Source organism: Poromitra crassiceps (assembly GCF_964638095.1).
Source record: "Poromitra crassiceps genome assembly, chromosome: 7".
NCBI lineage: Eukaryota > Metazoa > Chordata > Actinopteri > Beryciformes > Melamphaidae > Poromitra > Poromitra crassiceps.
This window is the reverse complement of record NC_139628.1, coordinates 23,598,681-23,611,180: the sequence shown is the minus strand read 5'-3', so window position 1 is coordinate 23,611,180 and position 12,500 is coordinate 23,598,681. Positions and strand designations below refer to the sequence as shown.

General features: G+C 43.9%; 1 protein-coding gene across 2 annotated transcripts in view; it reads left to right on the top strand.

Annotated features, from left to right (window-relative positions):
* The window catches only part of LOC310779897 (uncharacterized protein), a 42,340-nt gene that overhangs the window by 5,632 nt on the left and 24,208 nt on the right, over nt 1-12,500 (top strand). Inside the window, exons 2-3 of one of the 2 annotated variants that reach the window (XM_083640407.1) lie at nt 2,987-3,023; nt 11,706-11,746. In XM_083640407.1, coding sequence (XP_083496533.1) covers nt 2,987-3,023; nt 11,706-11,746 — 78 coding nt within the window. The remainder of the gene's footprint in view (nt 1-2,986; nt 3,024-11,705; nt 11,747-12,500) is intronic. The other variant, XM_083640408.1, reaches the window with a different exon arrangement.

Below are 12,500 nucleotides of genomic sequence, written 5' to 3'. Positions count from 1 at the left end.
AGTTAACCCATTGATACCTGATGCAGCATTTGTGTGTGTATCCCTTTAAGACTTAAAGGGATACACACACAAATGAGGGATATACATGGTATCAATGGGTTAATGTGTAAAGTGGGAGATGGAAACAATTTTTCAGAATAAGTAATGAGCTGTGTGTGTGTGTGTGTGTGTGTGTGTGTGAGAGAGTGATTCCAGCATTCTGAGTGTGGCCTCTCTCTTTGGATTTAAATACACAATCTGCGATTCTATATTTCTTTGTCAAGACTTTAGAAACCTTTTCAAAGTATCATCATCAGATCAAAGTAACAAGTTAGACTCAAGTCCCAAGTCACCAGAACACAAGTCAAGTCTCAAGTCTTCTCTTTATGCATTAAGTCATGTCTCAAGCAGTTAAATCTGCAGCTCGAGTCCATATCATGTGACTTGGACGTTGGCGGCCCCTAGAGGCAGAGAGAGGTAACTGTTTGTATTTGGAGGACTTCTATACCCAGTTTCCCTACAGGAGCAGAAGTGCTGCGCTGTGCGTCTCTCCGTCTGCTGCACAAACATCTGGAAGCGCTAAAGCACTTTGATGACTCCAGCAGAACGGAGCGCAGCGGCCAATCACAGCCTCACTTCCTGGATGCTCTCACCGCCGTCCACCAATCAGGGGCCAGGCCAGCACAGACGGGCGGTCCGGTTAGAGTTTTAGAGAGAGAGAGAGAGAGACAGTGAGTAGGGGGGACGAGAAGTAGAGGGAGAACAGACAGAGAAAGAGAGAGATCAGGGATATTTGAAGGAGAGAGAGAGAGAGAGAGAGACACTTAGCTCGTCTCTGCTACATTCTGGACGTTGCGGCGAGCAGAGCTGACCTGGTCATCGCTTTGGTGTGTGAAGACAGGGAGACGAAAAGGAGGTGGGCAATGAGAAAACACACACACACACACACACACACACACACACACACACACACACACACACACCTCCACGTCAGAGAGAAAGAGAAAACGACTCTTTTCCTTCTCATGTCTCCTCTCTCTCTTTCCGCAACTTGGGAAGTGGACGACAGGAAGGTGAAGTGAGGACACACACTCACTTACACGCACACACACACGCGCACGCACGCACGCACGCACACACACACACACACACACACACTCTTGTTAAAGTGGTAATCCTCTAGTTCCTTGTTTTTCCTCGGTTCTGCCTCCATCCCTCAGCCTCACTGTGTTTCTCCACCGCACTTCCCACAGATGACCTGTCAATCAAACAGTGTGGGCGGAGCTCGTATTTTCTCTTGCTGCGGTTTTTGCGTTTCTCTCCTCCTCTGCATGTTCGGCCATGGAGGCTCCCACTGCTCATGCTGCTAACTAGCCTGCTCTTCTTCTGAGGTTTATTTTAAAACAAACCAGAAATGTAAAACGCATCAGAGGGTTCTTCCCAGGATGGAGCTACCAGACACCGACTCAGAGAGTGGAGAAAATGTATTACCTGGATATATGTTGGATCACTGTTGAGTTAGAACAGAAAGGCAGACTTTTGTTTGGATGGAAAATAATTCTTCTAAGTTCTGTCTAAGTGACAAGAATTTGTAACCTTGCTTGCAAGATGGATAACCTCGCGAGATCAAAAGAGATTCTCTCGACGTATCCATCTTGTCATGCACAGGCAGTTAAGATGATTGGTCGAACCATGCCGGCTCGACGAATCAGTGGCAGCCGTAGGCGGGCTCAGGCTCGTCTGGGCAAGTAGTGGGTACATGGTCTTTGTAGTTGTTTTCACTCGTCAACATGGCTGCCGCCGCGGAACTGACAGGCAGTCTGAATGAAATTGAATGTAACGTTCCCAATTCTACGTATTAAATTCTAAAAAAACGACCCTCAACATTTGGGAAGGCTAAGCCACGCAACTAGTTCGTTGTAATCTAACTAAATGCTTCGAAGGTGACTTTACGACCGCGAGGACTCAATCAATGAATACCACGGAGATCAGGCACAGGCACCTTCGGCGATCTGATTGGTTGAAGTTAACACCCACCAGCGGTGATAGACAGATGGGTCATCCAATCACCTGCCAAGTGGCTTGGAAAAAGTGCCCGCCTCCGTCAGCGTGTCTGGTTACTGCATTCCCAGATCGACTGGTTTAGTGAAACGTATGTGGAGCTAAACCGTCCATCTGGCAGCGTCAGGTTAAAGAATTTGAGGCCAGAAAAAAATCATTTTAATGGCGTCTCACTGAATTCAACACATTCAACACAAAATCAGTGTTGCCAGATTGGGCGGTTTTCCGCCAATTGGACTGTCTTTGGGTTCCTCCTTTGTGCTGGAGAAAATGTGCTTAGGTGGGTTTACAGAGCAGCTTGTTTCCATAGAGCTGCATTTGTTTTTTGGTCAGGGGGGGTTTCTGTGTGTTTCTGTGCTGGGCTTTGGGCTGGAAACCATTAGCTGTATCTGGCAACACAAATGCAGGGAGCGACCGTTCAGAAGTGGGCGGGTCCGACGAGAAGGAAGACAGGAAGAGCCCGGCAGCCTGTTGCATTCTGGGTACGCGGGGGCGTAAACCGTGATGCCTCAGGAAAAGGAACGGGGTGTGCCATGTTGACACTCACTTTGAAAGATAAGGTTGCAGGTTTTATCTGACAGGAGGAGGGGTTTCGGTCGTCTACTGGTACACCTCGAAGTTACCACTAAAAATGCTCCGTTTTCCAGGAAGTAAAACTATTAGGCGAAATTTTGTGTGGATTTTTTTGTTAATTCACTAGGAGGTGCACGTTATTTTTCAATTCATTGAGACTGTAACAAACTCTCAAACTCAAATCTGTGTAAGGCCTGGCATCTAATGGTAAAAAGCATGCTACTGAAATGTCCATCTGCTATTGGCTGATCTGTGGCGCCTGGAGGTGGTGACGCCCCTGCCTGTTACCGATTAAATGTGGACACTAGTTGCGTTTTGGCATTGTGTCAGTGTTGATGCTTAACAGCCCCCTCTCTCTCGCTCTTCTTTGTAGGACGTCCTGACAGACGCAAGCCAGAGCATCGTCTCAGGTGAGCCCTCTCTCTCCTCCTCCTCTAAATGTGTTTGGCTCAGGTGATGAACTCATACCAAGCAGTAGGCGTTTGATTTGTGCTGTGTTGTGCTGCTGCCGTGGGGGTGGAGCAGGAGACTGATTGCCTGATTGTGTGTGTTTGATGTGAACCCAGGTAAAGCGCACTTGCTGTTCTTCTTATTTGTGTAGCAGCAGCGTGGGACTACTTTGTGTGCATACAGGGGTGGGCAACTATTTTTCATCGGGGGCCACATGAGAAACCCAGATTGTTGCCGGGGGCCGAACAAATATTGTCATGCTATAACCCAGGGATGGGCAACTTTGATGATAGAGAGGGCCACAAAAAATTTCCTCGCTACCAGATTTTGTTGAGGGCCGAACGGCGCCAGCGCGAAAAATTTGGGGCATTTGAAGCCAGGTTTAGAAGAATAACTCATTTTAAATTAACAGTTGTGATGTCATTATTCAGTCTTAACCACCAATATTTGATCCTTTTCTCACTCACTCCTATGTCACCACCTGCTCTCAGGGCTTGAAATTAACTTTTTTGACCACCTGCCAATATAGCTGCTAGATTTTAAAGTTACCAGCCAATTAGAATTTCCACTAGCCAAAATGTTTTTCTTGAAATAAATCAGAATATGAGTGGGTTAATTTAAGCATAAGTATCAGTAAGTGGCCCGGGATGATCAAAGCCTGTGTTGAGGGTCACACGAACAAAAATGCAGTCTTGAAGCTAAATAAATCCAAAACCAATGAGTTAATTATTTAAATGTCTACTTCAATGTAGCCTTTTAGTCATAAAGATTATTGAAAGATATTCCATATTCCAGACTGAAATGCTCTAACAGAAGTGGAGTATTGGCCAGAATGACATGAACATTAGGACACTTATTCAGCGGGTATCTTGCATGTTGCGTTCAGGTGCACTGTAAAAAAAAAAAGTTTTTTGCTCGTGTGTGATATAGGACGAATCAGCGTGACATCACGACAACAACAAAGCACTTCCGGGTGCCACTGCAGCACTTAACTAGTATGAAGTAAAGCTGAAAAGTTGTGCCAAACAAACGTTAATATCTCAAAAACTAGACATCACATATCGCTTATATTTTCACGTTCTGAGTGTTAGCAGAAGTAGCTCAAGGGTTCCACGTATAAAATATGTATGTAGTGTTAAGGTTGTGTGAACTGTCGCAGTTTTTCAAATGTGTGGATCGATGTAGTAAAAGTACAGGCTGGTTCCATAGGGTCCAACTATAAAGGCTGAAAGTTTCTCAAACAGTACAAAAGATAAATTAAAGCTGAATTGAGGCGATAGAGTCCTAAAAGTGGTGACTCGTTTCAAGTTTAAATGGGGTGTCTAGCTTAAAGTATGAAGGAGCAGTTAGAGTTCAAAGAGGGCGTGGTTTCACATTTGAACTGCTGTTTAAAACAGACAGTGCTGTTTCAAACGAACGTCAGTTGCACCCAGAAGCTGTCGAAGCCGTTTGTTTACCAACATCCTGATCCGTTATCCCGCTGCAGAAAATAGTGCCGATGCCAAGACGGGACTACTTTCTGCTTCCGGCCTTTGGTCTGACACACTGCTGAAAGTATTTTGCCTGTTGGCTGGTCGGCATGGCAACGTGCTGGAGAAGTCGGAGTTTTTTTGTGTGTGTGTGTGTGTGTGTGTGTGTGTGTGTGTGTTTTGCACTGAGTGAAATGTTCTATGGTCTCCGCTCATTCTAAATATAGCTGAATCCATCTTTATAAGCATTCAACAAAATGTCGATGGAAAAATGAATGGCGGATGAAATCCATTAGTTTGTATGCTCTAACCGGGAAGAGGGCGTGACTTTGGCTCTCTATTGGCCATTTTCACAGCAACTGTTTTGAGGTGGTAAATCAGCTGCAGGAAGTAAAGCAGGCCTAACCAATGCCATTCATGATGGTTCCATTCCATGTAGATGTTGCAGTGCTAGGGCCCTCATGAATGTTATTGGTTACACCGGCTTTACTTCCCGCTTTACCACCTCTAGTCTAAACGGTTGCTGTGAAAAGGGAGAGCGGGTTTTACTGGAGACTCAGCAAAGGAAAGAAGTCCCTTTTTCCACCACTGTTTGAAGTAAAGCCGTGTGTGTGTGTGTGTGTGTGTGTGTGTGTGTGTGTGTGTGTGTGTGTGTGTGTGTGTGTGTGTGTGTGTGCGTGCGTGCGTGCGTGCGTGCGTGCGTGCGTGCGTGCGTGCGTGCGTGCGTGTGTGTGAGAGTGTGAGAGTGTGAGAGAGAGTGTGAGTGTGTCAGGGGTGAGTCATGTTTGTTCATGGTTAGCAGCTAAGAGAAAGAGACAGAGACGGACAGAGAGAATTCTGAGACGGCAGACAGACAGAAAAGAAAAAGAAGGACAGAGACAGAGAGAAATCCACAGAGAGAGAGATGATGAGTCAGGGAGAAACAGGATACAATACAACAAAAGAAAGGGCAAAAGAAGAAGAGCGACAGACAACAAAAAGACAGAAGAAGAGAGCTACCTGGGTATGTCTGGCTGTCCTAACCTGCCTAGCAACAAATACATTTCCCAGCCAATAAGAAGAGCTAAAGCGAAAGCCCCAGACACAGCGGGATAACTAGAAAGGACTATCGGCAACTAGAGGCCGACCGAATGATCAGAAGAGAATGACCAATCAGAGTGATTTCTCTACCCCGACCAGCCAATCAGAGTGATTTCTCTACCCCGACCAGCCAATCAGAGTGATTTCTCTACCCCCGACCAGCCAATCAGAGTGATTTCTCTACCCCCGACCAGCCACTCAGAGTGATTTCTCTACCCCTGACCAGCCAATCAGAGTGATTTCTCTACCCCTGACCAGCCAATCAGAGTGATTTCTCTACCCCTGACCAGCCAATCAGAGTGATTTCTCTCACCAACAACCTGGCGCCGCAGACAAGAGCCAACGGAGAAGGACACACCTCAAATACTAGAGCGACAGACGGCCAGACATGGCCGACTGTGGGCTTGGTGTGTCTGGTGCTTTAGGCTTCCCACTCTGGGAGTTTAATCTGGAACATAATGAAATAACTTGAGCAGTGTGGTGAAACCCTGCATCAACACAGCAACCCTCAAACCTCCCAAATGACTATCTATGTATTTTGATTTCACACAGCGTTCATCGTTCAACCACAGCATCTGCTGGCCAGAAGACACACTGTGACCAGAGCAGAACATCACGTTACAACATCTACATCATCATCATCCCTGCTCAGAAACACTGTTTAGCCCCGTTAACAAGTTCACCTCACTGTGTCTCTACAGGGACATGAACGGATGTTTTGCCCTTTTGACATGAAGTCAACCAGGACATTTCCTGTCTTATCTGTCTCTGTCTAGCTTCAGCTTCAGTGTGTGTGTGTGTGTGTGTGTGTGTGTGTGTGTGTGTGTGTGTGTGTGTGTGTGTGTGTGTGTGTGTGTGTGTGTGTGTGTGTGCGTGCGTGCGTGTGCGTGCGTCTCAGGGCTCCCACGGGTCCTTGAAAGTTTGTGAATTTGAGAAAGAAAATCAAGGCCTTGAAAGTTTTTGAAAACACAGTAGATATAAATAGACATTGGTCATTGAAAGTGCTTGAATTTATATATTTTGCACAAGAATATAAATTGAATAGAACAAAATAGAATAGAACGTTCCTTTGATTGTCTTTTGCTTAATGTTGAGTTACACATGTTTTCACACATTCAAGCCCCTCTCTTTATTTCTTGTCTATGAGCTTCTATAAAGCTGCTAGTTCTCATGATAAAACTTCTCAAACGGTGCCGTGTTGGATCCTTGAATTTGATGTTTAAGGTGTGGGAGCCCTGGTGTGTGCCTATTATCGGCTTATGTATTTCTCTAGCTTATCGTGCGTGTGTGGAGGGGGAGTGGCCTGCATGCTTTGAAGTGGAACTGAACCCGTTCATCGCGTGCGTCTGAGTCCATTTCAGACAAAAAACATAATTTGTCTGAGATGACAGGTTGAGAGGCGGGTCACAGTAGCATGTCGATGATTTTATTTGACAATTCTGGGGACTGGATTGGGCTTAGGCCAATCCTGGCGTGTTCCGCCTCCAAATCGAGTGGGATTCAGCGTGTTGTGGCGCTCCCCTCGGGAAGAGCCTGCTGACGCGAGGTTAGTGGCTGAGTGGAGCTCAGCGAGCCGCAGGCAGCCAGCTGCCTTCGTGTTGCCGAGTGGAGAGTGCAGCACGTTGGCCTGGAATCTCCGAGGTGCGACCCCTGACAACCAGGCTCTCGGAGGCGCGCGCCATTATTGCTTTTGCTGTAAATACGATATTCCTGGAATGCGCGTTTTAACGAGCCAGTTAATTTTTTTTGCATTCTTAGACATTACCGTTTCTGTTTTTTGTTCGTGTTTCATACAAGGCCTAAAAAAAAATAAAGTTCGGTTCCGGTTGCCGACCGACCCTGTCAATTTACGTGCGACCCAATTTATTTTATGAGCATGTTGATTTGACGGTGGCGCTATGGCTGGCTCACACTACAGGATTTTAGTGTGAGCTGTTTGCAGATCCAATCTTAAACCTCCCGATCTGCTCACAGCCTCATCGGGGCCGTCCCGATCATATCAAACATGTTTGATATTTAGGACTGAAAATCTGCGCGAATACATCATTCTGCTGCTGCGCCAGACTCCCGTCATTATCGTTAATTGACGCGGCTCATTTGATGCGCTGCACTGCAGCACGCATCAGATAGGCTACCAAATACCAACAGCACAGAACCATGAGGATTTGGGGGAAAATGTCACTAATTTATATCACAATGAATGACCAATGAATAAAAAGTTGTTATATCGTAGTTTTGAGCCCCTGCCAGTCAGAGGCTGTCCTGTCTATCGAGCAGTGTGGGGGGGAAAAGGCATGCTGCTGCGGGAAGCAGTCTATCCAAACTTTTGCCGATCTCATGACATGCAGCAGGGGAATATATTTTGGTACCCATGTGTTTGTGTTCTCACTTGTACAGACAATAGACTCGCGTTGTTTACACGCATGCTAACTACCGTGAGATTCATTGGTTTGGCGAGACGGGCATGAAAATGAGGAAACGAGAGAGAGAGGTGAGGTGGGGGCGGAGCGCTTTGGTCACTGCTGGAACCCCAAAAACGAGTATGGCCGGGCGTCAAGGTGATTATCCTGCCGATAATCTTAATAATATCCTGTAGTGCATGGTGCGCCACATTTACAAATCTTGTAGTGTGTGCATGTTTGAGATTCTAGGGGAGATAAACGATAATGACGGGAGGCTTGCACAGCAGCAGGATGATGTAGGCTATTCACGCAGATTTTCAGTCCTAAATATCAAACATGTTTGATATGAAAGCATTCATATTGACTTAAATATTTTGTTCATATAAAAACGTGTGTAGAGCACAGTGGTAGTCGAGTACATGTAAACTATGTTATGAAAAAAAGTATCCATCGCTGCTGTAATTTTAAGGAAAATAAAAAAATATATATATTTCCTATCTATCCCTTGCTGCCACTGGGAAAAAAATAAAAAAAATAAAAAAATAAAATAAAATAAATTCCCTACCGACCCATCACCGAACTGACAACCAACAGGAACCAAACTTATTTTTTTTTTAGGCCCAATTGGCCAAGTTAGTAGTTAGTTTATGGGATAGGAATTCTGCCAGATGACAGGCACTAGGCGCCATTTTCTCTTTCTTTTGGAAGAGAAAATTATCCTGAAATGAAGATTTGATTGACAGCTGCCATGTCGTGATATGATTGGTTGAAATGGGGTAGAAATCTGATAGTACTAGGTGACGTCAGCAAACTGTCAATTACTGTTATCAATGAAATCTTGAAAAATTAACTTTTGATGTGAAAAAGTGTGAAAAACTAAAGAAATTAGATTTTTGTGATTTATTTTGCATACATTATTAAATAGGTGCACTATACCCAGGTATTTGAACTAAAAGAAAAGAAAAGTCATTTTTGGGTTCAGCTCGACTTTAAGGCGTGTGTGTATTTGCATGTTTAATGTGTCTGTTAGCTGTTGTCCCAGAATGCATTGCTAATGTGATCCATGTGGCGGTTGGTGTCTCCTCTCCACATGCTCCAGCTTGTTTCCTGTCGTTAGAACAACAGGGAGTCAGCAATTTAAAACCAGCCTCTCTGCTTCGAGTCACATTCACTTTAATACAGCTGCCTGCTGCTTCTACAAGAACAAGAAATAAAACAAGAAGTTGATAGCCTGTAGTTTATGCACACCTGCAGGCTAAGAAAGGCTAACATGTAGTCAGCAAAGATGGATGATGTCATATTCCAGAGCTCTGACCTTACCAAATCTCACTGACATCACTATTGTCAACACAACAAAAACAAACAACTCAAACAAATGTTCGTTTATTTTTTATTTTTTCTATTTGTTTAAAGTACATTGAAAAGCGTCACAAACATATGTTTGCTTTTATTGCGCCTTTTGCCTAATAATTCAAATTAAATCCTTTGCCATAATCTGTCAAATCACATCAGACATGCCAATGTATTGAATACAGATTATTAGTAGAGTAGTAAAGTGCATCATACAAAAATAAAGACTTCTATAGAAGTGAACACCTCTGGCTGCTTAGTCTGCAGATAGTATATAGAGACTGGCCCCTATACCATGTGATGCTTAAAGGTGTCCAAAGGAGTTTTCCTTGTCAAACACTGTTTATCAGAATAATAAATACATTTCCCATTATCACATTTAGCAGCCAGATATAGATTGTGCATCTGTAGCTATCAGCTTCATGTATACAGTCTATTGCTGTAATGCAGTGAAGGCGTTCAGGTGGTGGCTACAGGCTACAGCTTCAGTGTGTTGCTCAAAGACACTCAAAGCTAATGCATGTTTACTGCGGAGTGTCCACTGTTCGCTGCAACATCGTTCTCTCTGCGGAGGCACAGCATTTTATGCTAAATGCGGTAGGAAATTCTGCCTCCAGCTTCCGTACTGTGTCGCAATGGCAACGCAAATGTGCCACCAGTGCTTCCTGGTTTAACCGTTATTTCATGATTCAGAGTAGGGCTGCACAATTAATCGTATTTTCATCCTCATCGCAATATATGAACATGCGCAATAAACACATCGCAAAGACTGCCTGAAACGCAATGAAGAACAAAAGTGGTTTTATTGACATGCGTCATGCATTCCCACTCAGCATCTGATCATTTTGTCTTGTGTTGTAAATCCAGCGTACACCTTTCCTTTGCAACAGTGCACTCCACCCCTCTGCCAAAAGCCCAAACACGCTGTGTGTAGTTTCAGCTAGAGTCAGTGTGTATTTACTTTCTTTATTCAGTGGGCATAGGCTATGTTTGGGGTCTATGTTAGCATTATTAAAGCAGAAAGACATAGGAACTGTATAGCTAATATGCATACTTTAATATTTATTTATTTATCGCAAGTCGTATAGTCATCGCTATATTGAACAATGTTATCGCACATCGCAGATTTTCCTCATATCGTGCAGGCCTAATACAGAGCCAATCACAGTCTCTGCGGAGCTCTGTGCAGACCCTCCGCACCGCCAACACCGGACACTCCACAGTAACCACACATTAGCTTTAAGACAGCCGTCACCCTGACCTGTCAGAAAAAAGAATCACTGATAGACAGTGTAGGAATTTAGCCAGGGGCAAGGGGGAAAAACGCCCCCCAAAAAATCTCAGAATGCCCCTAAAAACCAGGATCCAGGGGCAAAAGTTGCTCCTGGATTTTGATAATTGTATTTTCATTCAATTCATTTAATTTCCATCTCTAACACACACTCAGCACCTGCAAGCTGGCTGCCAGAAGACGATGATGAAGAACACACACACACACACACACACACACAGCGCTGTTGTTTACACTACACTTTAGTAACTTTATGCACTAGGGGTGTAAAAAATAATCCAATCCAATAATGATCAAAAATAGATTATAAAAATAAAATAAAATAAAATGGAAGTACATGCAGTTGTTTATTTTAATTATACAATGCAATTCCAAATGCACTTTTATTTTAAAAGTAGCCACACAGTGAGAAAAAAGAAAGTGAGAAAAAATAAATCATGTATTGGGGAAAAAAAGTGATGCATCGATTTAAGATGCATCGAGATGCATCGATAATCGTAATCGAATCGAATCGTAGCCCTCTGAATCGTAATCGAATCGAATCTTGAGGCCAGTGAAGATTCACAGCCCTAATGCACTAATTACTATTTTTTAAAGTGCCCCCAACATTTTGTAAATGCCCCTAGTTTTTAGACAGTGGGGGCAAAAGTTTCCCCCAAAAATATTTTTTAAATGTCCTACACACTGCTGCTAGATTCCTGTCTGTTGGTTTGTTGGGAGAGAGACAGAGGGTGAAGCAGGGTGGAGCTGAGAAGAAAGGCTAATGAAATGACAAGGCTTTTCCAAACACAGTCTGGAAGCCCATCACACGTCCAGCGAAAAACCTCAGCATGGAGCTCCGGGCCGGGCGACCGAGCCCCCGTTGTCATGGAAAACAGAAAGAGAGAGAGAGAGGGAGGGAGGAGGCAACAGAGGTGAAAGTTGTGTGACTCATGTTTTCCTTTTTCTCTCTCTCCCTCCCTCCCCCCGTCTCTCTCTCTCTCTCTCTCTCTCTCTCTCTCTCTCTCTCTCTCTCTCTCTCTCTCTCTCTCTCTCTCTCTCTGTCTGCAGTCAGGGTCCTCTCTCGTCCATCAGAGCTGTCATCAAGAGGAGTGAGTATTCACCTGATCTCTGCTAAATCATTTGATGAGATTATTCTTATTTGTGTGTTTGTGTTGTTGTTGTTGTTGTTGTTGTTGTTAGTCGTAGGTTTTCTGGGTAATGAGTCGTGTTGTTCTAGTTCAAAATAAACGCATGTCCACATGTGGTTTCATCAACACACTGATTCCACCAAAGAAAGAGACGCGCGTCTAAATGTGTCGCTGTGTCAGTCCTGCAACCTGAATTAATGCTGACCAAGTCAGCTCTGCTCCACTTCCAAGTCAGTCTCAAGTCTGGAGGGAGGCTCAAGTCTAAATGTAGATTACCAAGTCAAGTTTCAAGTCTAAATGTAGATTACCAAGTCAGGTTTCAAGTCTAAATGTAGATTACCAAGTCAAGTTTCAAGTCTAAATGCAGATTAGCAAGTAAGGTTTCAAGTCTAAATGTAGATTACCAAGTCAAGTTTCAAGTCTAAATGTAGATTACCAAGTCAAGTTTCAAGTCTAAATGCAGATGAGCAAATCAAGTTTCAAGTCTAAATGTAGATTACCAAGTCAAGTTTCAAGTCTAAATGTAGATTACGAAGTCAAGTTTCAAGTCTAAATGCAGATTAGCAAATCAAGTTTCAAGTCTAAATGTAGATTACCAAGTCAAGTTTCAAGTCTAAATGCAGATTAGCAAGTCAAATCAAGAGTCTATTATAAGACTTGGTAATTAAAACTTGGTAAGAGCATTACATCATTCAGTTTCAACTTCGATAAATTC